The 25,727-nt window shown below is 45.6% G+C and overlaps 1 protein-coding gene and 1 long non-coding RNA gene across 2 annotated transcripts; one reads left to right on the top strand and one right to left on the bottom strand.

Moving 5' to 3' along the window:
- The first annotated feature begins 4,971 nt into the window (after window positions 1-4,971).
- On the top strand, window positions 4,972-22,685 carry SIAH2 (siah E3 ubiquitin protein ligase 2). The gene is made up of 2 exons (XM_004755546.3): window positions 4,972-5,856; window positions 21,120-22,685. Exons 1-2 carry the CDS (start codon window positions 5,440-5,442, stop codon window positions 21,675-21,677), a joined length of 975 nt encoding a protein of 324 aa, XP_004755603.2. The 5' UTR covers window positions 4,972-5,439; the 3' UTR covers window positions 21,678-22,685.
- LOC123394398 lies at window positions 11,324-21,121 on the bottom strand. Its single transcript, XR_006609125.1, has 3 exons — window positions 20,970-21,121; window positions 13,010-13,229; window positions 11,324-11,825 (listed from the first exon to the last, which is right to left on the bottom strand). It is a non-coding gene; the product is annotated as an uncharacterized LOC123394398 (long non-coding RNA).
- Window positions 22,686-25,727: the final 3,042 nt, after the last annotated feature.

Below are 25,727 nucleotides of genomic sequence, written 5' to 3'. Positions count from 1 at the left end.
TGAGAAGCCAAGCCTGGGTCTGATTTTAGCCTTGGCCTCCAAACTAAATAAATCTTTGCATTTAGTCTGCTGACCAGTGGACACAATGACTTGGCTCACAACACCGCCCTCACCTTTGCCCCAGGACTGAATTTGGCTTATGCCAGGAAGCAAGGACAGACAGACAAGAACAACTTAAAAAAAAAAAAAAAAAAAAGACACACATGAATAAATTCTTGTTGCAAAAAAAAAAAGGAAACAAATAAAGAAAAATCAAGACAAAAGAGAAGGTGAAGTGACAGAAAGATAGAAAATACAAAGCAAAAGCTTCTCCACATCCCTTCACTCTCCCCTCCCTGGAAACCAACACTGTGATCAGTTCCCTGTCTCCCTCTAGGGCTCTCTATGCCCTTTCGGGCATGCAAAGAAATAGTTTTGTTTGGCTTGGTTCTTTCTACACAAATGGGATTCTTTGGGGGTTTCTTGATGGCGGCTTGTTTCTCTTGTCTTCAAGACCTTGTCCCAGCTGCAGAGGATTTTATAGGATGGCTTTACCTAGTCTGTTTTCCTGCTGACGGACAAACTAAATGATGATTTCATTTCAGCACATCTTCTGTCATATGAAATTATCATATAAAAATATGAATTTAAATCACAATAAGAAACAAAAACACGAGTTCTTGATTTTTTTGGTATTCTAATTTTTTTGTTTTTATAGTGGCTACAACAATAATCATAAAATTTTCATTCCTAGATTTGGTTCTAGATACTTAAGTAGCATTATAATAAAAATAATTTAAGATAAAGTTGGGTCTATACCTTGCATTTCTTTTTACAGACAAGCTTTTGGACCTTGGACAAGTATGTCAGTCATATAACGCTATGTAACAAATTACCCCCAAACTTGGTAGCTTAAAACAACACACATTTATTGTCTCACCATTTCTGTACATCAGTTTAGCTAGGTCCTCTGGCTCAGGGTCTTATAAGTACAATCCAATTGTCAGCCAGTCCTGGAATCTTCCCTGGATGTTGGTCAGAGACATCAGTTCCTTGTGTAATGAGGCTTTTCATAGGGCTCTTTGCAGTGTAGTGGCTGGCTTGCCCACAGAGCAGACTTAGAGACAGATAGATAGCTAGATGGAAGTCTTAGTCTCTTTGAAACCTCATCTCAGAAGTGACGTTCTATCACTTGGGCCATATTCTAATCGTTTAAAGCGAGTTCAGAAGTCCAGCTCTCACTCAAAGGGAGGGAATTACATAGGGTGCAGACACCAAGGGGAGGGCTCATTGGAGCCATTTTAAAGGCTACTTGGGCCACATATCTTGGCCTCCCTGTACCTGTTTTATCATCTGTAAACATACACCTTATAGGTCATGATGAAGTTTAAAAGAATTAAGCTATGTAAAGCACTTAGAACAGTGGCACAGGATACAAAACCAGTGAAAAATTCGTAACATACACTGTTCAGTACACAGTCCTAAGTCCATAATGGTTGTTCCAGAAATACCCAAATTACTCACAAGTCTGAGCATGAGAAAGTACCTCAGAAACAAAAGTACTTTATAAAAGTAAAAGTTCCTACCATAATTGCCAGGAGGCGTTACGGTCACCTCCAGAATTTCCCACAAGCTTTCCCCTTATCAGAAATTTCTGTGTAGCAAGCTTCAGTGCACTCCTGAGTCATCTTCAAATCTCAACAGAAAAGCCCAACCACACTTTGCTTTGAAAATGCACACCATTTGCCCTGAGTGCAGAAGTTGTCCAATTTGCAAAACCACACAATTTGTAAGTTACAGAAAGAAAAGCAAGAGCTTGCCTGTCTAGCTGAAGCATTTTTCATTGTGCTCAGCAGTTTAAGGGAGATTAGGGGCTCACCTGGGAATTGCTTTATTTAAAAAATAAAAATAAAAATAATAAACAAGACCCATCCTCGTATTTTAAAGAAAGAAGGCTACCCAGTACACCCCTCATCTTTAAACAGTAGCACAAAGGGGGAGAAGGGTTAAGGAGAGGTGTCCTGCTTCATACGTATCCCTTTGTGCAATCTGGACTCAGTGGGTGGGGGAAGAAGGCCAACTTGTCACCCAGCAGATGTGGAAAGTGAGTCATTAATCAGGAGATCATGAAAGGCTAGGGGACCCCCCCAACACCTCCCCAGGCCCCAAGGTCACATATAAAAACAAACGTGGCAATAACAGCAACTCCCAAGAGCAAATAAACACAACTCCATGTAGCACACATCCCCTTATGACTAAGAGTGTCCTCGCTCACAGTGGCCACTGTGCAAAGGCCACCTTCCTCTGGTTCAAAAGCCCCAAGGAAGGAACAAGGAAGAAGTAGCACCAGAAAGGCCAGTCTGGCAACCTGGAGAGAGGTCACTGATGTGGGTCAACCAGCAGGCCCATCCACTCTTGTCCCACGTACCTTCAGCAACTGCTCAGAGGAGATTTTTTTTTCCCCCTTAATTACCCTGGTCAACCTAATCAAGAGGCAATGATGTAAAGGAGGAAACAAGAAATTTCTTCCTGCCATGGGAGGCATCTGACAGGGTAAGAGAGGATGGGTTAGTTGTATTTTTAGAAAAATAAACCAATTGTCTCTGCAGAGAACTGTTTTTCTTGTTCTTTGTTTCAACGTCTCCAAAACCAAATTGCTTTTTGAACCACCACGGCCTAGCTGGCTGGAACATTGGAAGCCCATGCCATCATGGCCAGGGTGGGAACCTGCTTCTCCAGTGAAAGCCTGTATAAGTCCTGGGAATGTGGAGTATCTGCACTGAGAGGCAAGAGGTAGAGAGAAGGAAAATAAATTCTGGTAATAAATTCTACTCACTTTGGTTTTAAATTAAAAGTAGAAAATATTATATTATCTCCAATAAAAGTGAAACTGTGAGTGATCTTTTTTTGTTCTATCGTTGGCACTATTATGTTCTGTATGCTCTGAAATGGTAAAAATGAAATAAATACGATTTAATTTTTTTTCCTCGCAAGATCAGCTAAGGAAAGAATTTATGTAAAGTGTGCCCACAAAATTCGGTGCCTTATTACAGGCTCTACAACTGTTTTCTGATTGTGTTGAGTCTGCTAATCTCAACTCCTTAATTAGTATGTAAGTAGGAGTTGGGTACAAATGAAAGGGCTATAGACTAGTGGTTAGAAGGGGGCTCTGGAGCATTTTCCAACATAATCAGCTGTTTTATCTTGAGCAAATTAATCTCCCTGTGTCTCAGTCTCCTCAACTATAAAATGGAGACACAACAGTAACCTATCATGTAGCGCTGTTACAAAATCCTTAGAACCATTCATGCCTGGCACATAGTGGGCACTCGGTAAATATTAGTTTTTAGTTTGTAGTCCCCCAGAATACCCTTCCAAAAACTCAGATTCAGCCATGTTATAGTGCTACTCTTAAAAATCTGTAGTGGTCACCACTTCTCATGTAGGTAAAGACATAAAGGACTTACCAGGCCCCATGCACCATCCCAACTTGCGGGCAAGTCTCAGTAAATCCCCAAATGCATTCTCTCCCTGTCCTTTAGCTCCTGATACAATGTCTTCACTCCCATTCCACCCCACCTATTAGTTATTGGCATTGCTCGCTTACTAGAATGAAAACTGGACAAAAACCACTCTCACAGCCCAAACAATGGCTGGTACATAATAAATGTTCAGGAAACATTTACTGAATGATTGAATGACATAATGTCTATTTTTTTTTTCAAGACTTAAGATCAAATTTCACCAATTCTATGCATGTAGTCCTTCTGGATGCCTAAGATTAAAGTTTAGTTCTCCTGTTTATTTAAGTTTATTTCTCTCTAACAGGCTATTTCTTACATGATTTTATTCATTAAATATTCAATAATAATATATTTTTAAAAATACCTGACATTGAAGAAGTGCTTAGGATAGGCCAAGTTTTTGGCATGTTTCAAACTTATTTAATCCTCACTGTCCCATTTATAAGGTAGGTGCTATTTTTATTCCACTTTTACAGATGAGGAAACAGAACCGCAGAGACATTAAAGACCAAAGCCACACAGATGGCAAAGGCAGGGCACCGTTCTTCACCCAGTCCTGACTTTTGTTCCTTAGCATCGTCTGTCCAACAACGAGATATCGGATTCCCATCTAGGTAGCACCTTTCCCCAATTCCAGCGTCAGTGGTTCATCTTAGGCACAACAGCCATTAGACTGGGCGCATACAGTATACATTAAATTAACGCGTGGTTCTCTCTGGAGTACCGTGTACCATCTCTAGGGCTTCCGCCGCGCCTACACCTTGTCTTGGACTTCCACGGGATTTCAAAGACGAGGACGCACCGCGCTGTATTGGAGGGTTATCCAGCCTTCCTAAAGCCTCAAGACCCAACCCACCTTTCTGGCACTCCGCGTGACCTCGAACTCTCCTTTTAACCAACGCTTTCCATGATCTCTGTCCCTAATCTGCTATCAAGTCAGAGGCGCTCCATCGCCAGGTCCGCCGGTAAATCAAAGAGTTTACCTCCTCCCTCCCCACCACCTCCCCGCCCCCCGCACCCAGGGACCAAGACTAAGGAGTGGTCCAAGCCCACCCTTAACAGCCCAGCACTAGGTCCCGTGCCCGCTGCCGACCCAACCCGAGCCCCTCTCCCTGCTCCCGCCCAAAGCTTCGCGTCCTGACCCAGCGCTCTAGACTCTGCCCGGCCGGCCGCGGCGGCACTCCTCCCCTCGCGTGAGGGTGACTCAACCCGGGGAAAGAGAAACCTCACGGTTTTTTCCGACCTGTCCAGGGGCCCCGCGTCCCGCTCCGCCCACCACCCAAGCCCCCGCCCGCCTAAAGTTGTCCTTCTGGTTTGCGCCGGGGGAAACGCCGGCGTGGCTCCCCGGGGTGTGGCCAGAGGACTTCGGCGACGCCTTGCCAAAGGGCGGCCCCCACCTCAACCCGGAAGGCAGACCCCCGCGCGGCCGCGGCGAGCCGGGCATGCTCACTGGCGCGGGCCGGGCCCGCAGCCTGGGCAGGAGAGGCCGGCGCTAGGCAGCCCGCTGCGCTGCCAGCTGGACTCGGGCGGAGCCGGCGCCACAGCGCAGGGTGGCTCTGCCGGTCCCCGCGCGCCTGAGCGGCCGCACACGTGTCCAGGCGTCACGTCCGCGCGCGCCCCCGGGGCTTGCGTCAGCTGCCGCTCCAGAAGCTGGTGGGCCGGGGTTCTGCGCACCGCTCGGGTTCGGGGCCCGCGACGCCGCCGGGAGGAGGAGTCTGGGGGCGCGGAGGGGTGTTCGGAACGTCGGGGGCCGCGGGGATCGTCTGCGCAGCCCAGCCCCCGGCCTGCCCCGCGCCGGCCGTCTCCGCTGCTCGGTTCCGGGCTGGGCGCGGTGGCGTTGCCTCAGAGCCTGCCGCCCGCGGGGCGTGCTCCGCCTTGACCCCGGCGGCCCCGCGGCAGGCAGGCGCCCGCAGTTCCATGGTTGGTTCGGAGCGCGATGAGCCGCCCGTCCTCCACCGGCCCCAGCGCTAACAAACCCTGCAGCAAGCAGCCGCCGCCGCAGCCCCAGCACGCTCCGTCCCCGGCTGCGCCCCCGGCCGCCGCCACCATCTCGGCTGCGGGCCCCGGCTCGTCCGCGGTGCCCGCCGCGGCGGCGGTAATCTCGGGCCCCGGCGGCGGCGGAGGGGCCGGCCCGGTGTCCCCGCAGCACCACGAGCTGACCTCGCTCTTCGAGTGCCCGGTCTGCTTTGACTATGTCCTGCCCCCCATCCTGCAGTGCCAGGCCGGGCACCTGGTATGTAACCAATGCCGCCAGAAGTTGAGCTGCTGCCCGACGTGCAGGGGCGCCCTGACGCCCAGCATCAGGAACTTGGCTATGGAGAAGGTGGCCTCGGCGGTCCTGTTTCCCTGCAAGGTAAGCCCAGGTGCCACCCGCGCACCTCCTCCGGGCGAGCTCCCGGAACTCCCGTGTCCTCCAGCCCACTCACAGGAGCTGAGAGGCAGGTGGCATATCTCTCCTATTTAAAAAAAAAAAAAAAAATGTTTACACTTGTCCACCCTCCCCCATGCCCACCTGTCCACTTAGGGAGTAACTCTGAGCTGACAGTTGTCTGAGCGCTGACCCCGGACTAATTGGCACGCGATCGCTTTAGAACACATCACAGCTCTCGCCGCCGGGTGCCTGCGTACCCTGCAGAAGTGTGCTTGGTGTGCTCGGTAGGGCTAGGCTGCACCAGTCAAACTTGGACGGGGAAGCTTACTCTGGGGGATTGAGGAGGGAAGAACTGGGCCAGCTGTACGCATCCTTTACCAGCGCTCGGCTTGGAAGGATTGGTACTGGAGTCCTGCGCCCTCCGCGCGCGCCTGACACGTGGGAGCCTTCAGGAGTGTAGCTAAAAAAAAGGGCGCCTACAGCTTGTTTTCTTCCAGCAACAAGAAAACCCTGCAAGCCACGCCTTTCCCTCTCCTAGCCTTCCAAGGACTGGGGAGATATGAATTTGTACTAAGTGGGGGTGAAAACAAGAGTTGAGCAGGAATTTAACTGGAAGGACACGCGAGAACTGTTACCATTCTTCCAAGGCCACGACTTTATTTAGTTTAAAAAGTTTGTTCTTGCAAAAAAATGCAAACCACTAAGTCTTCGGGAAAGTCAAGGAAAAGACCCAAGACCTCTCGCCCCCTTTCCCACCATTGTTAGGTTTACTGTGTATCTTTATAGATTTTTTTCTAGCCATATTTAAATACATTTTCACAGCTGAATATAAAATCGTGGATTCAGTGTGCGTCAAAAAGGTTCATACACACACACAGTAGATTGAAATTCTCCAGAAATAACCTGGGCAAATTGCTGTTTTAAAGCCATATTATCACACATATTTTTCTATGTCCAAAACCTAGCTCTTCCTCAGTGTATTTTAAATGACTGCATAGTTTTTCATTGTGTGATCATATTTTAGCATCTGTTTACTTATATCTACCACTTTAAAATCTTTCGGAGTAGTTTCAGAGACATACCTTTCTATTATACCTCATTATAATTTAGCGCTGGACCCTAACGTTCATTTTCTAAACTTAGAAATGGAAATAATGTCATTAATACTTTTGAGTTGTTTTTCTTTTTTCTTTGTAAAAGAAACTGTTCTGCCTCTTGGGCCATCTGAGCTGTCTTGCATTTCTCCTTGGTGCTGCTTATTTTTATAGGGCAAGAGCTTATTTTTGAATTAAAAATAGTCCACCAGAGAATTGAAGCTCGGAACTGAAGTCAGTAAAATGAGTGATTTAATTTGGTCTGTGCCCTGCCACAAATCCAGTTTAAAATAGCATATTCAAATAAAGGTTTGAATCTGTTTGGGTTATGGGTTTTCAGTTATCCTTAATAAATTAACTCTGCTTTCAGCCACTTCTTCTGTAATGCTAACTAATTTACCCAGACCAGTAGTTGTTTCTCATGAAATCTGGATAAAATATTTCTATAAATTTTTAGGGTCATGAAGAAGGTGGCAGCCTAGTGATCAAGAGAAGATTTGGTGATAGTTGACATATCAGTTGGCATTGGATGTTTGAGATGTATCTTGAGAGTGGTCAGGGGTGCCCCACTGGATTTCTGGGGAGCTGTCTTTTCCACTCACTTTTTCCTAGACCTTCAGTGACTAATAGAAGAAATGGCTTTAGGTGAATTACGGTTCACAAATGAACATTTGGTATCAGTCGGTATTCCATAATTTATTTTTAAAAAGCAATCTCATAAAAGCGTTTTGTTGCTCCCAGGAAGAAGGGAAGGAAACAGTTATGCTATATAAAATGTGGTTTCACTTTCAGGGTCTAGGATTATGGTTCCCATTGAAGCATGTTTTCTCCTAAGGTGTCATATGCTAGTGAGACTCTTCTCAAAGAACAGTTCTCTTGGGAATCAGAGGTACTCAGTGTTTCTGACCATGTCAGTGACTCTCCGAGTCCCTATTCCATATGAATGCAGTTGGGGAAAGCCATCACTTTGCAAGCTGAAATTAAACAGGGTCAACCACTCCCCTACAGGCCAGGGGCCAAGTTTAGAAAGTGATCTTAGAGTCACTTCTGTATGTTAGATTTATGACGCTGGAGAATGCTTCCCTCAACTTTGGTTGATCAGTCATTCGAATTATTAACAGGACCACTCAGCCAGTTAGATCTGATAAACTACAGCAAGCACCAAAGATATGTCAGTTGAGGAGGGCTAAGGGAAATGGGGAATGGTAAGACCTGTGTCAGACTTCAACAAATAGGTCTGTGTAGCTAGCTAGCCCTTGGCTTGTGCTTGCTCCTGGTAATTGTAGGGACTGCCCTGTCACTATGCCTACTCTCAGAATCTCTCTCACGTGGGCTGCCTCATGTGAGAAAAACAATGTTGGATGAAGTACCAGAGCCCAGGTCTCAAGAGGAGTGTGGTGCTGCCATTGTTTGCCTGAGAGACTGCTTGTCCAGGGCCTTGATTTCCTCACCTATAAATAAAGGGACTGAACTGCTTGATGTCTAAGGACCCGTAGCTTCTAGAATACCATGGAAACAAGGGAGGCTATATGGAATGGTTACTGGGTGGCTTCTGTGTGCCATCTACTTTGCAAGGGTCTTCGTTTATTAGTTTGCCTTTCTGTTCTCTGGGTGAAGAAACAAATGCCTGTAGAGAGATTACGTGACTTGTCAAGATCAATAGGCCAGGTCATGAGCCCACGTCCCGGAGGCACGCATCCTATGTGCTACGTAGCGATTTTGCATCTGAGCTTTTATTCCAGGGCTCCACGTTGTAGTTTACGGTTGACACCACTCATGAAAGAAACCATCCAATTGGATGAATTTGCCAGCTCTGATGAGAGAATCCCAATGAGACAGCACACATGTTCGCTACAAACTTCACCGGCAGGAATTTCATAAGGCATGCATGATGGGAAGGCCAGGGGAAATAGCCTACAAACCTGATATGGGGGACATGTCATCCCAACTCTGGACTGTCCATGCTTCAGTTGGCCCAAAAATGGATTTGTTGCCAAATAGGTTCCTTGTTGAAGTATGGGGCCACTTAATTAAAGGCTAGACTGTGGCCAACATCTTTGATAGAGAGCATCACATGCATTATTAGCTCAAGTCTCCTTTTAAGAAAAGGATCTCTGATCAGAGTAGGGCTCTCTTCCACTTGTGATATTTTTAGGCCATTCTATGGCTTGCTGTACACCTGAGAAGTTTTGACATCCTGTTCCCATATCTCAAACCCACCATCTCTCAGCAGAGCGTGGGCGTAGGGGGAGAAGTGAAGGGTGACACATCTGTGCCCCCACTCAACAGTTTATTTTATTTTAATATCAGCCAAGTATTTCTCTCCACAACTGTGGGTAATGCTAAACCACTCCAGCCCACTTACACTATGATACGTTTTTCTCTCCTTTTTTTTTTTTTTTTTTTTTTTTTTTTGGTTTGTTTTCTCTAAATGTTTCCAGTAGCACATCTCCAAATAATTACGGAACTGGAAAGCCTCAGCCAGACAAGTCTTCCCTGTGTTTGGGCCATGACAGCGTTGTTTTTATTCCTTAAAATAAAAAGTCAAGTCAGATAACCCAGTGGAAAGTCCAAGCCTCCTCAGTGTGGACAAACCTAAAGGCCAGCAGGGGCAGGTGATGCGAGGGAGAGAGGTTCCTGACACATGTCCCCAGAGTTCAGGAGACCTCAAGGAGCAGCAGAGACGGGAGCCAGGGAATACACCTCTAAAGAGGACCAGGGAGGCAAAGGGAGGATGAAGCCTGCCAGACCTTTGGGTTTTTTCAAGAAAAGCCAGAAATCTGAATTTTTAAAATGTGGATCACTCCATTTTCTTAAGATTGGCCAAATTCATATTTAAAGCCAGAACTTGCAAGCCAAACCCACCACGTCTGCAAACCAAATCCTGCCTGCCAGTGTGCGACCTCTGATCCAGTTCCCTCTCTGAAAGCATTCACTGAGCCTGGAAGTTCTCATTTTACGCTTGCCATATGTGAGCTTTGGAATTCTGAGAGGTCCCAACTGTAGGTGATTTTATAGCTTATTTTCATCTGTATTTTGCCAAGAGAATATTCTAATCTGGGCCCCTGGGAAGCCTGAACTATTATCCTAGTGACTAGATTTTTGACTTTGAACAGGTGAGTTTTCGTTGGACCTGAGTGTCTTTAAGAGAAATAGCTAGACTAAATCATTATATCAAGAATGTTTTGGGGCACCTGGGTGGCTCAGTTGGTCAAGATTCTGCCTTTAGCTCAGGTCTTGATCTCAGGGTCCTGGGATCAAGGACCATGCCGGGCTCCCTGCTCAGCAGGGAGTCTGCTTCTCCCTTTCCCTCCATCCCTCCCCACCTCCCATGTGCACACTCACTTTCTCTCTGCTCGCCCTCCCACTCTCTCAAAATCTTTAAAACAAAATTTTAAAAATATTTTTGTACCCTAAAATTTCAGAATCTAGTAAACTGTTCCAGGGAAAAGAGTGCTAGGCAAGAACTGGGTCCCCATCCTTGTTTGGTTTGACCTCGGTCCAGGCACATACTTCCCTGAGCTTGTCTGTTCATCATTTAAAAAGAGTGGAGGTAATACCTAGCTGATGGGTGCTTTGAGATCAGATTAGAGCTGGGAAGTCTTTGCTTCACCATTTCAAATCGAAGGTGGGTGGTAGAGGGTGGTTGCTAGGTGATGGGTGATCAGTCACCTAGAAGTCTGAGAGGATACCAGAACCGTTTCAGAGACTTTTCCTTCATCTAAAAATTTCTCCTAGGATAAAAATCATTGACTTTGAGTATTGTCCCTGTGGTCTTCACCACTGTGTGGAGCTGGACAGGCTTATTGATGAAAGCAAGTGCTAGCAAGCACCACAGTCCACATACACTAATGGTGAGGCACAAGATTTTCAAGAACACAATTGACAGAAATTTTCAGTGTAAAATTAAGAACAGAAGCACTAGGGGCACCTGGGTGGCTCAGTGGATTAAAGCCTCTGCCTTCGGCTCAGGTCATGGTCCCAGGATCCTGGGATCAAGCCCCACATCAGGCTCTCTGCTCAATGGGGAGCCTGCTTCCTCCTCCCTCTCTCTCTCTGCCTGCCTCTCTGCCTACTTGTGATCTCTGTCAAATAAATAAATAAATAAATCTTAAAAAATATATATATAAACTTCTGAGTTAGATGTATCAGTCCATTAAAAAAAAAAAAAAAAAAAAACAGACGCACTAGAGCACTTGGGTGGCTCAGTTGGCTCAGCATCTGCCTTCAGCTCAGGTCATGATCCCAGCATCCTGAGATCGAGTCCCACATGGGGCTCTTTGCTTAACAGGGAGTCTGCTTCTCCCTCTGTGCTCTCTCTCAAATAAATAAATAAAATCTTCAAAAAAAAAAAAAAAGCAAGAATAGAAGGACTAGAATGCTATGTCAGAGCACTGACATTTAATACTAATTCTTTGTATAATTGGCAGCCACTTTTCACAGGTTGTCACCTCCTACAGCTAGGAGTCAATCATTGTTACTTGAAGTTGATACGACCAGAAAGGGGAAAACTAAGAGGTACAGCAGGCGTGGCCTATAAAATGCCCATCCTGAGATTAGATTTGATTCTGCTGTTCTGTGTTCGATCCCTTTATTGAAGCTCCATGCAAACTGCTGTCCGCATATAACCACAGTAAGTCTTCCCTATAACATGTCTGAAGAGCCAGACCCGTGCACCTGACAGAATGTGCAAACAGTGGCATTTCTCATTCAAACTCCTAAGGTCCCCACTCCTCGAGAGAGGTGCACATTTGCTAAAGCGAAAGCCCGGCCTTCGGGGGCATTGTGTATTGCTGGCAGGTTGTGCAGGACGTGATCATACATGGGGCATTAGCATGTGACAACACTCTGCACGCCCTGGAAAAGAAAATAAGAAAACTGAGAAGTTTCCCTGATTAAATGTATCTTTATATTAAACCTGAGAGTGTACTTTCAAAGGCTTAGGAGAGGTACTGAAAATTCACTAGCAGAATTTCATCAGCTTTACCCAAGATGATCCATTAGTTTTTTTAAAAATTGAGAAAAAGTTCTCCTTTTCAGTTTCTGCAGTGATTTTTAGACTGTATGGTATCTGTGAGAAAAAGGTTACCCACCCCCAGTTTTCAACCACAGACACTGTAGATGGATGAAAGATATACCTGTGTTAAATGTGTCAGCTTGGGCCCTATTTTAAGACTTTGAATCAACAAGTTAGTATCTCTGGGTCATTCCTTCACAAGGCCACCTCTTCCTCTAGCACTTTGGAGGGAGGCCCTATTTGAGCCTCCTTGTCTGGATCCCTGCTCCAGCCCTGCACCAGGAGTTTGGGGACCTTTCCAAACCTCAGTGGGTCCTTGGTAAAATGAGGTATAGATTTGGTTGCTGTGAGGATCCAGCATGGTAATAATTCATGCAAAGAGCTTAGCACAGCCCAGCACAGAAGAAACACTACATGAATGTGCACATTTAGAAGCCAGCAGAAATCGAATGGCAAATGTCTGAGGTCAGGCCCAGGCATAGACTTGAAAAAGAAAAAAAAGAATCTGTTTTCTCCCACTGATTCCCCCACTGAGCTGCTCTTCCCTCCTCCCAATCATGTAGGCTTTCATATAGCTGAATACATTGGCCCTGGCATTGGTTTTACAGGGACAAGACTCACTTTTTTCATTTCTTTAATACTTCTATGCTTTTAGAAGAGAAAGTCTGCACTATGAAGGAAAAGCAACAGTTTGCTCATGAATGAGGAAGGGATGGAAGATCCCGATGGGGTCATGTAGGGAGACTGGTGGAGCTGCTTATGCAGAATGTTGTTTACCTTGTCTGAAGTAGGTATATGATCTCGTTTGTTTCCTAATTGCTTTGTCAAGGAAACAGGATGCAGTATCCTCTTGGAGAGATATGCCTGAAGTCATGTAGTCTGTCCATGACTATACATGGAGTTTCTGGGGACAGAAACTGCAGAACTGCCCCTTCTATAAGAAAGTTCTGCAGCATGGGGTTTGTCAGGGTTCCCTGGGGCAGAAGGAGGAATTTTTTGAGCCCAAGATCTGAATTAGAATTACCTTCTCTGGATGAAAGTTAGTGAAGTTAGATGTCAGTATTTTCTTAGTCTCGCCACTTTGTGAGGGTCCTGGTACCGAGTGACACTGTCTTCTCATATTAGTATCCACGGAAGCTTTACGGCGTCACTGGCTGAGAATTCGTTGCACCACCTCATAGTGGGGGTAAGGAATCTGCCCTTTGGGTTAGTGAAGATCCGCCAAAGTTCTTAGAGGAAGGAAGCTAGACAGATGCAGGGTGAGCATCACAATTAAGGCACAGGAAGAGAGTTCACTTTCTCCTGCTGCCTAGATCTGAACTTGTAAGAGTCCAGGGATGAGCTGTTGACAGTTCTGAGGACCCAAGGACCCTGGGATCATGACCTGAGCCGAAGGCAGAGGCTTAACCCACTGAGCCACCCAGGCCTTCTGCTCTAACTGTATTCTACCAGTGGTTGTAAACTCATTTTAGGCAAGAGGAATATAGAGCCATCTGAATGACAACAGTATCATTGTTTGTCCATTTATGTGAGGTTCCAGAAAAGCTTCAAACACGCCCACCCCAAATAGTTTTTGTAAATAAAATATGTGAAAAGCATCTATCAAAACTAATGAACCCACAGTGACTGAAGTCTGAAACATTTCTCTTCCTATGATCTCAAAGTCTATTAAATTTTTAAAAATTCTAAGTTCCATAGTAAGACTTTTAATTAAAGTAAAATTAACACGTGCAGTGGAGAATAGTCATCTTCTGCAGGTAAATCTAATATTTATCCATTTACCTATGCATATCAGGTGGGTGGGAAACAGGTAACAAATCAGTAGATCAATAAACAAAATGAGTAGACCCATAAGATAATGAGAAAATAACATGGGATTATCTCCACTGATATTTTGAGGGCAGATTAATGCACTTTTAGTCACGAAGGAGCTAGTTTGAGTTGCTAGAAGTCCTTTTTAAAAGGACTTTTTAAAGTCCTTTTTAAAAGTGGTAAAGTCTAAGTTTAACCTCTGGTTAAAATGTAATTTTCATCATGATTTGGTAACCCATAACTCCCATTCAAACAAGTCTCAAGAGTGGAGGATAAGAGACCTCCACCAATAGTCCCCTAGTTATCTGCTGATCAGACATAATAAGTTATACCACCAGGATAACATCCTTCTAGCTGAACTCATACAACTCCCATTCCATCTATGGGTTCACCTCCGCTGTAGTAATAGAGGTTTTCCTGTGTGAGCAAAAGGGGACATGGGTAGCTTCATTCCTGGAGCCTCTTTCTGACACGTCTGGAGTCAAACACAGGAGTTTCCTGTGGACCACTAAGTGTGGTGGAGAATGAAACTGCAGTGGCTGGGGCGGGGGGAATACACACACACACACACATACACACACGTATATATATGTAAATATATAAATATTTAAATATACAAATATATTCACGTGTGTGCGTGTGTGTGTATTTATTTATTTCCCCCAGGCCCACAGATTTGTGAGGTGCCCATAAACTCAAAGGATCAGAGGAGCAATGGAGAAAGCTTGTCTTCCATGGGGGGCAGGGAAGTCAGGAAGTGTTGGTTATTATAACAATGATGTCTCCTTCATTGAAAAATTTTACTGGTTCACTACAATGAGTTCCAAGAGCTTCTAGTAAAAGAAGAATGATTGGTTTCCTTCTGCTGACCTGTAGATACACACTTAAAAATATATTTTCTTAAAAAAAAATAACAGCATTTCAAAACTTAATTCATTCAATGGACTCTGCCAAAAGAATCTCTATGCCATAAAGGATAAAACTTAGCCTTTGAATTCCTTTTTTTTTTTTTTTTTGACAGAGAGTTAGAGAACACAAGTAGGGAGAAGAAGAGGGAGAGGTAGAAGTGGGCTCTCCACTGAGCAGGGAGCCCAATGCAAGGCTCGATCCCAGGACCCGGGATCATAACCTGAGCCAAAGGCAGATGTTTAAATGACAGAGCCACCCAGGCACCCCATAGTCTCTGAATTCTTGAATATGTTTTTATTTTTACATGATTTCAAATTTCCACAAGTCATAATAATACAAAATTATTCTTATATACGCTTTATCCACATTGACCAGTTGTTTCCTTTTTGCCCCATTTGCTTTATCATTTTGGGTGCTCTCTATTCATACATTTATTTAGCCATTTCAGTGTAAGATGCAGGCGTCCTGCCCCTTTACCCCTAAGTACTGCACTGTTTTTTCCTAAAAACAAGGATGTCTTCTTGTATAATTACAGTCCAGTTATCAAAACCAGGAAATGTGGGGCGCCTGGGTGGCTCAGTGGGTTAAAGCCTCTGCCTTCGGCTCAGGTCATGGTCTCAGGGTCCTGGGATTGAGCCCCACATCGGGCTCTCTGCTCAGCAGGGAGCTTGCTTCCCTTCCTCTCTCTCTCTGCTTGACTCTCTGCCTACTTGTGATCTGTCTGTCAAATAAATAAATAAAATCTTAAAAAAAAAAAAAACAGGAAATGTGACATGTGGTAGATACTAGTATCGAATCCACAGTCCATATTCAGACTTCCAGTTGGTGCCCCAATAACACCCTTTGCAGCAGTTTTGGTTTCCCAGTCCGGGGTCCTGCATCACATTCAGCCGTATGTGTGCCTTTTGTGATCATTACAGCTCATGAGATGGACAGAGAAGCACAGTTTGCTTGTGGTTACCCTCAGACAAGATCATTGCTTGCATTTAATTCAAAAGTTTATGAGCATCAACAACAGAATATTGAGTGTGCTTTGTTTTTCCTGAGACACTGTCCTTTGAGGCGCCGGCAAAAACTTTGCTAATAAATTTCAGTTTCCTAGGAGGGGTGAGCAGGCGGAGGCAGGGCGGTTACCCCATGGTCCCCGAGCAGGGACTGCCTCTGCCCAGAGCTCAGGGCACCTCCATTGTAGTAGACTCTTGGTTGTTGAAGCTCCGGAAATCGTTCTTGCATTGCACAGACTCACATTTAATTAAACCAGTCACAAGATCCGTGACCTTCACTAGCGCTCCCGCTAAGCAAGGTTACTCTGTTGATCTACTCATTCCATAAACAAATACAATGTGACTGTGTTTATTCGGTAAATAACAGGTGTCTAGTGTTTGTTCTCCAATGTACCTCATCACATTCCTGTGTAAACGGGTTTCTGTGCCAAAAAAGGAAAAACCCTCCTTAAATTCAACTGAAATACAACCTTCATACCACATGCCCAGGAAAAGAATTGGTACTATTCACCGCTTTCTACAAAGACTTAAAAAGGTGGCAGCGGGTCATACATTGCCCTCTGTGGCAAAACATGTTTGCACAAGACTTTTGAGCCACTGCCACCTGAAGAGTTTCTAAAGAGAAGCCCGAACTTTTATTTCAACATTTGTTTCTCATTCTGCTGGGTCATCTTCCCCCTCCCTCCCTCCATCTTCTTGAGCTTGTGCCTGGTTTTGTCTCTGGCCCTCCTCCCCTGAAAGAGGTTTACTTAAAGTGAATTCCCTCCTCACCCCACCCTCAGGGGAAAGGAGCAGCTGTTCCCCTGTGGAGAAATCTCATTTATAGCTGTGGACATGCTCCCAGGACACACAGGCAGCCCAGGTGCCTTGTCTCAGGAAGAAAGTACAGGAAGAGCCAGGCAGCTCCAAGAAAGTGGCATCCTTTGAGCCCTCCCTGTGTAGGGGGCCAAAGGCCCCAGCCAGTGTGTGAAAAGTGAAACCTCAGCTCTTTCTTGCCAGGTACCAGGGAAGCCGGGAGGGCCTGATTACTGGTTACTTACTTGGGAGGCACTACTCCTCCTTCCTTAGGGAGAGGCGCTCTGCTCTCGGGGCTGTCTTTCTTGCAACCCAGGGAAGAAATCAGTATCAGAATCTGCTTCCAGAAGCAGTTCATCCGTGGACCCTGGGTTTTGTGTGGGGTAAGTTGAGGACTGGAGCTCAAGGCAGATGTGAATTCTTTCTTTTACTTCCAAATACTGATTCTTTGACATCTCAGCGATCATATACCACAAAAGAGCATTCGAGGAAGAGCGGGGCATGCAGGGCTCTGCCCGCAGTGTGGTGGTGAATGGCCCCTTGCCGGGATGAGTCAGTCAGTCTGTAAAACGGGTAGAACTAGCACCCTAGCCTACCTCCACAGTTTGCAAACCACCAAGTTCTAGTCTTGTATCTCAGCTGGCATCCCTGAGCCTTCCTGCGGAGCACCGCTGGGCGGGGCAGTGACCAGCTGGACCTGCTTACTGGTGTGGGCCCCTCCTCCCAGCTGTCACTGTGGCTGCCCAGCCAGGTTTTGTCATCCACCCAGGCTGCTTTGCCCTTCCCCAGACATTTGGCCATGCCTGTGACATTTCTGCTTGTCACAATGGGGGAGGGGAGGAGTGCTACTGGCCTCCAATGGATAGAGGCCAGGGATGCTGCTAAACATCCTACAGTGCAAACACAGCCCCCGCCACAAAGGATTATCTGGTCTAAAATATCAGTACAGCCATTCCCCGACTTTGAATGTTCACTTGACGTTGCTTTTACAGAGGACCTGTTTGTGTTAACCCAAAGAAATCCAAAGAGGATTTTCACTATTACCAAAAAGGAAAAAAAAAAAAAAAGGGCAGAAAGGGAAAATAGTGCTCAGCATTTCTTTTGCAGTGCACATCCTGAGCAACAGGAGTGGCCTTGCCAAGCTCCTTTCCTGGGACCTACACTCAGCATCTCAGCATCAAGATTCTGTAGCTTTGAACTGCATCTGTGAGCATCTGTGCTTTATCTCAATTGATTTTGTGCATCTGTTAGCAAGATGTATCCTAAAGTATCAGAAAAGCCCAAAAGGGGTTATTTTCTGGGACTAGGAATGCTTGAAAATTTTTCCATATAAGTTAATGGTAGTTGCTTCTTTGCCTTATGCCATTTGTCTTCCAAAGGGTTTCATGGGAGCACTATACTTTCCTATAACGGGAAAACCCTGTAGTGCTACTGTAGAGAAATCCAGAAAATAAACTGAATTGTCAAGTCCCCGAAGGAATCTGGACCTGTCTTCTCATTTAGGTTTTATCCCCACTCTTTGCTCCGCTCACCCCATGCTAGAACCAGATGGAACTGCTCCATCCACCGTCCACTTTGCCCACAGTGAAGCTTTCCTTCTCTACTCTTCATCCCAGCCCCACTTGGAGATCACCTGTCACCTTCTTTCGTCTGGTGGTCCTTCGCCCTTCATGTACCTGTCTGTACTTCCAATATTTTGGGGTTGTTTGTTGGTGCTCAGCGGTATGGCCCTTCTCAACAGGAACCACCACGAGGGCACAATCTGCAGCTGATTCCCTCTGTGTGCTCTAGGACAGAGGTTGGCAGACCTTAGGAACCCTGGGCACCTGTCAGGAAGACCCAAGCCAGGCGTCAGGGTAATCTGGGTGTGCTGCTCAGAGGCACCTAGATGGTTCTGCAGTATCAGGGAATTCACGGACCCCAAATCCTCCCTCTGATCCCTGGATGAGAGCCCCTATTCCAGAACAAGACTGAGACAGTAACAAGGATGCAGTGTGGTGTAAAAGTGTGTGTATCTAGTGCACGTGTGAGTGCATGCCTATTTAAAGTGTAGATCTTCTCGTTTTAGAGATCTTCTCTTGCCCAGTGGCAGTGCCATAAAAGTGGCACCAGTGGTCATGAAGACACACCTTCACCCATGATGGAAAAGAGAAGGAATAGATTGGCTTTAAAGTTCAGCTTGTTTAGAAAAAGCAGAGTAAGCTCCTCACACTTTAAAAATATGTTTATTTAAGTTAATAGAGGCTGGAGCAGGACCTTTTTTTGGTAAGGTCATTGTCCACACAAATGCTCAGTAATGCCTTTTCTATTTATGTCGCTTGGGGCAGATTCCCTGTTCTCTATATTTGGGTCGAAGGAAGAGTGTGTGGCTTGTAAGTCAAACCAAATAATTCAGAATATAAATAAATATTCCCACCTGAGCTCCACAAGAAAAAGTTCTAAAATAATCCTTGGACGATAAATATTTGTTGTACATCTGGGTCCGGGAAGGGGGAGCGGTTTGGGGGCTTTGGGTCAGGGAAGAGATGCGGGTGGTACTTCTCTGTACGCTCTTTGCCAGAGTCCATTGCGTTCCAGGAGTTTTCTGTGGGCAGCTGTGGTAAACAGCCCATCCTGAAACTTCAGGGGCTTATTTCACCAGAGAATGTGCCGGGCTCTGAGCTAATTCTTGCTATTTTTACTGCATGGAATATGTGTGTCTAAAGTGGGCACAGATGCCTCGCCCATCACTCACAGAAGAACATCAGAAGGTTGTGTATTTCTAGCCACACTCTAGATTTAAAACACAGGTAACAGGGATTGGGGTGTTTTAGGGCCTTCCTGTTAGGAACACCAAGGAGAAACATAAATGAATAAATAAATTTGTTTTTCCTTCTGATGGTAAAGTTTTTTATACCTGTGCTTTTAAAATCAGTCTGTGGTTCAGGTTCAGGAAGGTGAATAAGCGTTCCCTAGGGGCAAAGTCCGTGACAGAGAACTACCTCTGCCAATATCTACTACAGGTGGATATAATCCACTTGAGGTTGAGGTGCAGGGGAAGAGCCAGCTGCATTTCTTTCTGGAAGCCACCCCCTTCTTTCTTTCTTTCTTTCTTTCTTTCTTTCTTTCTTTCTTTCTTTCTCCATAAGAATGGAGCCAACCTTCTCAGCTTCCTCTCAGTGACTGTAGCTTAGGGTCCTGTATGGAGAAGATACTGGGTGCCTGCTTGTTGCTAAATAAACTCATCTGCAAAGGTCAGAATTTGACCGACTTCAAAGTTTATAAGGGGTTTATTCCCTTGGCAGGGTAGAGACAACCAAAAACAGATGTGAGGCTTTGTTTTATAGCAGATGGTCATAGCACCTTAGACACAGGACCCAGCCCTGCCCTCGTTTGCTGTCTTCCTGTCTCAGGAAGGGGTGGGAGGCACCCAGGGAGGTAACCCAGACAGTTCACCTGCCACTGTATGCTCCGACTCCTAGTTTCACCCAAAAAAGGTGATTCAGCTCTTCTAATTCTTTGTAAGACAACAGCGTGGTTTTCTGGACAAGTGTCTACTTGTGGGCCGATTCCCCATCTGGTATCTAGGAATTAACACTGTCATTCTTGTGAGGGTTGGGAGTAGGAGTCTAATTCCTTTCGGTGTGGTCCTTTCCCAAGATAGGTGTGATTTATTCATCAGGAATGTCATCTCAACAAGGGAGAAAAAGGTTTCGTCCCTACCCTATTATGGCAGCATTGAGGGACTGACTGTATCAAAATCCCTGCCTGGGAGCCTACCCTGGGACCCACTTCAGTTCTCCTGCCCCCCAGGCCTGTCATGAGGGCCGACATACGTGGTCATGAAGATGGGTGCTGGGACATGAGGAAGCGGTCTGGGCCCTTCTCATTTTAACCTCCACTGGCTGGAACCAAACTAACCAACAGGGTCCCAAGTTAGTACCCAAAAGTATGTCCAAAGCCCCTTGGGATTGGGGTATTAAAAGGTGAAGAAAGTGAAGGAATGTTTCTAGCAATGGGAAGGGGGTCCAGCCCTCTTCTACCCTGGCTGGTCACTCCAGCAGGCAAGAGCAGAGACCTGAAGGGCAGCCTTCCCACAGCCTTCCTGCCAGTCACCGATCTGAGCTAGGAAGAAGGGGCAGGGGACAACCAAGAGGAGCTATACTGCTTTCCTAATTATCTTCAGGTGAAAACCAATCTAGAGGCAGTATATCCCTTGCCCATCCATTTGCCTAAGCCATTGTAAATTGTACAAAATTCTTTAAATTCACAGAAAAAATGAGGCAGGCCAGGTTTTCTAGAGCTGGCTCAGCAGTCTTATTGGAGACGTTAATAGTAAGAGAGCTTCACGTTTCCGACGTTACGTTTGAACGTTTTCAACGATGCTGTCATGGCTTGCAGTCTGCTCCCGGTTAAGAAAATCCCCCTGATTTTATGGATTGGCGGTCCTGATGACCAATAATAACGGAGACTCTTTAGTCTTACCTGGTTAACTCCCCTCCAGCAAGCGGAGTTGGAATGCGGCTAGAGTCGAAGCCCCCGAAAGCCAGGTGGGTGACCCCCTGTCCGAGGTCATCCCCCGTAGGAGTTTGGCGCAGGCGCAGTGGCTCACGGCGTCTCTTTCCTTTCTTGCAGTACGCCACCACGGGCTGCTCCCTGACCCTGCACCACACGGAGAAGCCAGAACACGAAGACATCTGTGAATACCGTCCCTACTCCTGCCCTTGCCCCGGAGCCTCCTGCAAGTGGCAGGGGTCCCTGGAAGCCGTGATGTCCCATCTCATGCACGCCCACAAAAGCATCACCACCCTGCAGGGAGAAGACATCGTCTTCCTGGCCACGGACATTAACCTGCCGGGGGCCGTCGACTGGGTGATGATGCAGTCGTGCTTTGGCCACCACTTCATGCTGGTGCTGGAGAAGCAGGAGAAGTACGAGGGCCACCAGCAGTTCTTCGCCATCGTGCTGCTCATCGGCACCCGCAAGCAAGCCGAGAACTTTGCCTACAGACTGGAGCTGAACGGGAACCGGCGGAGACTGACCTGGGAGGCCACGCCCCGGTCCATCCACGACGGTGTGGCCGCGGCCATCATGAACAGCGACTGCCTTGTTTTTGACACAGCCATAGCACATCTGTTTGCGGATAATGGCAACCTTGGAATCAATGTGACCATTTCTACGTGTTGTCCGTGAGGCGCTGGAATTATCTGGGCACAGTGCTCTATGGGGAATAAAGGTTTTTACAGGTGTTCTATTCACTGTGTCCTCAGGGATCAAGACCCTCAGTTACCCCATGTTCTGTTTGAACAAGCAGCTTCCCATCTGGCATTAGTCCAGCAGAGTTCATTAAACAGGAATGAATGGGGTTGGCCTGTTAGTCATTTGGAGTCTGTTCTGTGATCTAAAATCAACTTTATTATTACATTTTATTTACTTCCTGAACAGCACTTGACCGGTGGCTCAGGGCTCCGGAAGACCAGGACGTTAGGAATGGGAGGCTTCTTTCTGCCTGGCTCCCTCTCTTGGTCCCTCCACGTTGACAAAAGCACAGTGACTGTCTATAGATTCCTTAACTTTTACCTTGTTTTTAGCGGGGATAGGAATTGTTTAAATGCATTTTAAGCAGTGTTTCTCAAACGGGATGGCAAACCAATAGGCACAGAATCACCTGTAGTGCTCATCTTAAACATGCAGATCTGGGGAGCCTGTGAATTTAACCATCTCATCAGGTGATTCTGTTCGACAATAAAGTTTGAGAATTACTGGGTTAAATTGTGGAAAGGGTCCAGATTTTAAAGGTGCTTTACGATTGCCCTCTACTGATACTGTTTGTCTATTTCATGCCCCCACCACCTACCATGCCCAGATTAGAACCAGAACTGCAGATCCCCAGGAACACACTCCTGAGATTTGGTCACTCTCTTGTATTTGGGGTGAATTGCCTAGGAAAGCGAATCGTATGGCCACTGATAGGTGTCACATAATTAGTTTTTGCTCATCACTAGTACAGATGACCTGTTTACATGTGGCTTGCCTCAGAGGCCGTCCTTGACTGTAGATGGTGGGAAAGACTAGATCAGTAGAGTTGGAAACGCTTTATCACCAGTGTCATATGCTTGCTATTTAAAGGTATGTGTTGGATTGTTGTTGTTTTTTGCCACATTCACTTTAGTTTTTTAATAAATATTTTCCAAAAATGAATATTGTGCTGCTTTTTCCCTATTGAATAATGTTTATTTATTGGATGCCTGTCATGTGCAGGTGTATGAAACCTTGGCCTTGGACTCTCACTATTTCCACATGAAGAAACTGTCATTTGTCTAAGGTCCTGATGCAGGTCTGTGTTAGATCTGGGGTCCACACTCACTTCCCTGAACCACGCACTGTCCTTGGTGTTACTGGTCTCTTCCTTGGAGATCTTCTTTCAAGTGCTAGCACTAATGGAAGAAGAGTATTTCCCCTGTGTTACAGAATCAGAAGGAAGAGTCATGGCTAGAGCTATTATACGGAGTCCGGGGTTTGACCCAAGGTGACCCACTCTCACCGTCCCAACCCCAAACTCTCAAAGGAATTCAGAATATAGTCCCATGTGCCTGGTGGGGATAGAAGAGTGCTTAGCTGAGGAGCCCAGTGACATAGACTAGCCCCCTAAGAAGGGATGGCTTTAGAGTTATTTTTATTTTTTAGGTGAGATGCAGTGTTGAGATTTTATCCAGGATACAGTGCAGGCAATTAAGGAAGATTCTAAAAAGTTTCACTATACACAGGCCATAGACATTTCTTTCACAAGAATTTTTGCCACAAACACTTTCATTGCATAACTAATTGGCCATAAGGCAATTTTGCCATAAAAGACAAAAACCACAAAAAATAAAAGTTGGACACTCATTAAAAAGGACATAATGAAACATAAAAAATAACAAAATTAAAAAGACTCTTGTGGAATACAAAATATTTTAAGAGAGTGTGCCAGTGGGGTGCAGGGGGACAGAGGGGCAGAAGGAGAGGTAAAGAGAGAGAGAGAATCTTTTTTTTTTTTTAAAGATTTTATTTATTTATTTGACAGAGAGAAATCACAAGTAGATGGAGAGGCAGGCAGAGAGAGAGAGAGGGAAGCAGGCTCCCTGCTGAGCAGAGAGCCCGATGCGGGCCTCGATCCCAGGACCCTGAGATCATGACCCGAGCCGAAGGCAGTGGCTTAACCCACTGAGCCACCCAGGCACCCGAGAGAGAGAATCTTAAGCAGGCTCCATGCCCAGAATGGAGCCCAACATGGGGTTTGGTCTCACAACCCTGAGATCATGAACTGAGCTGAAATCAGGAGTCAGTTGTTTGACTGACTAAGCCACCCAGGCACCCCAGAATACAAAATATTTTAATGCATTTAAAATGTGTGTACATTCCCCATAATACTGTACAGATAACCAATTTTCCTTGGTGGATTATACCTAATCACTGGTCTTCGAGTCTTTCCTTCATAGTATTATACTTCTTTTTGCTTGTTGTTCCTTGTTCAGCATCATCTTTTTTCTTTTTTTTTTTTTTTTTTTGCTAAAATTTCTTCCTTCATTAAGAAAGGTAGCAGCTTCCTGGGACGCCTGGGTGGCTCAGTTGGTTGGACGACTGCCTTCGGCTCAGGTCATGATCCCGGAGTCCCGGGATCGAGTCCCACATCGGGCTCCCAGCTCCATGGGGAGTCTGCTTCTCCCTCTGACCTTCTCCTAGCTCATGCTCTCTCTCACTGTCTCTCTCTCAAATAAATAAATAAAATCTTTAAAAAAAAAAAGAAAGAAAGAAAGGTAGCAGCTTCCCAATATTAGGGTTCATATTTGTTATGGAGCTTTGTATCATGTTGTGAAAAACTCCAGGCTCCTGTTTGTTCTTGGCATGTTCATTGCTAGACCTTCTAAAGTTGTATGGGAACGTGGAAGAAATGCTAAAAGTATAATGCACTGTAACTGAGCTTTGTTATCAATGTAACTGAAGGGCTGTCATTTTCTGGTATAGAATGTAATCTGGCTTTACACTCATTTCACACTTCCCATAAATTTTATCACCATACTTTCGGTTAAGTCAATCTATGTACTTATTTCAACCCACTATTTCAAGACCAACACATCTATGTGTCCCTGTATAGACCATTATGAGGGCTAGCTAAGATTTGTAACATACAAAAATGGGAACTCTGTCAATGGAGAAGTGAAACAGACAACTAGTTTCAATGTATTAACTCTGCCAAAGGCAATTGATTCATCAATGAAGAAATGAAACCAGTTATTTAATCTGTTACAGCAAAATTGCCTTATGGACAATTAGTTACACAGCAACAATGCTTGTGGCAAAGCTGTCTGTGGCAAAGATGTTTATGGCGAAAAGACCAGACATGGTTAAAAATTGCTAAAATAACTTCTCTTCTAAGCTATTCTTCAAATAAAGGTGAAAAATAGTGCCGTGAGCAAAAGAAAGTGCTTATAACGAGTTCGTAAATGAATGAGAACTATAGGGCGCCTGGGTGGCTCAGTGGTTTAAGCCGCTGCCTTCGGCTCAGGTCATGATCTCAGGGTCCTGGGATCGAGTCCCGCATCGGGCTCTCTGCTCAGCAGGGAGCCTGCTTCCCTCTCTCTCTGCCTGCCTCTCCATCTACTTGTGATTTCTCTCTGTCAAATAAATAAATAAAATCTTTAAAAAAAAAAAAATGAATGAGAACTATAGCTCTTGTCACCAAGGAAGTCACACGCAAGCCAGGACAAAGGGGGTACTATGGAGGTGAGACTAGGATCCAGGAACAGGTGCACTTAGATCCTCAGAGCCAGAACGGGTCCTGGTGTGCACACAGCACCCAGGCAACGTGTTTTGTGCATAAACCAGCCTAGCTTGTCATCACTACTTCACATCCGTAGCCAAGTGCTCTTGTTCTGTGTGATGGGGGAAAATCGGGTCCAGCTGGTCAACAAGGTACTGAAGGTAAAGAAAGCTGTAATCAAAAGCCCATGAAGAAGGAGATCATGAAATCAGGTTATTCCTAAAGCATAAACTCTTATCTTTTCAGCCCCAGGAAGTAATGGGCCAGCAGCCATATAGCACCTTAGTGGCAGCGCTGATTCTAGAATTCACACTCCCAGTTCAAATGTGTTTCCAGAACGCAACAAATGAAAGTAAAGTTGTAGGCAACAAAACTCTGAACTTTTACTTTCCAGAGTTATTTAGCATCCTTTAGTCTCTATCACTGGAAATCTGTAAGCT

Source organism: Mustela putorius, unplaced genomic scaffold (genome assembly GCF_011764305.1).
Source record: "Mustela putorius furo isolate JIRA1106 unplaced genomic scaffold, ASM1176430v1.1 tig00003834_pilon_pilon_pilon, whole genome shotgun sequence".
NCBI classification, from domain to species: domain Eukaryota; kingdom Metazoa; phylum Chordata; class Mammalia; order Carnivora; family Mustelidae; genus Mustela; species Mustela putorius.
The sequence above is the reverse complement of the archived record's forward strand: the minus strand, read 5'-3'. Positions and strand labels throughout refer to the sequence as shown.

What these genes read in the sequence shown, in the direction of transcription:
- SIAH2 (XM_004755546.3), top strand. Translation starts at nt 5,440, where the DNA reads ATGAGCCGCCCGTCCTCCACCGGCCCCAGCGCTAACAAACCCTGCAGC. An exon ending in CGGTCCTGTTTCCCTGCAAG is followed by an intron (nt 5,857 to 21,119) that starts GTAAGCCCAGGT and finishes CCTTTCTTGCAG; the next exon opens with TACGCCACCACGGGCTGCTC.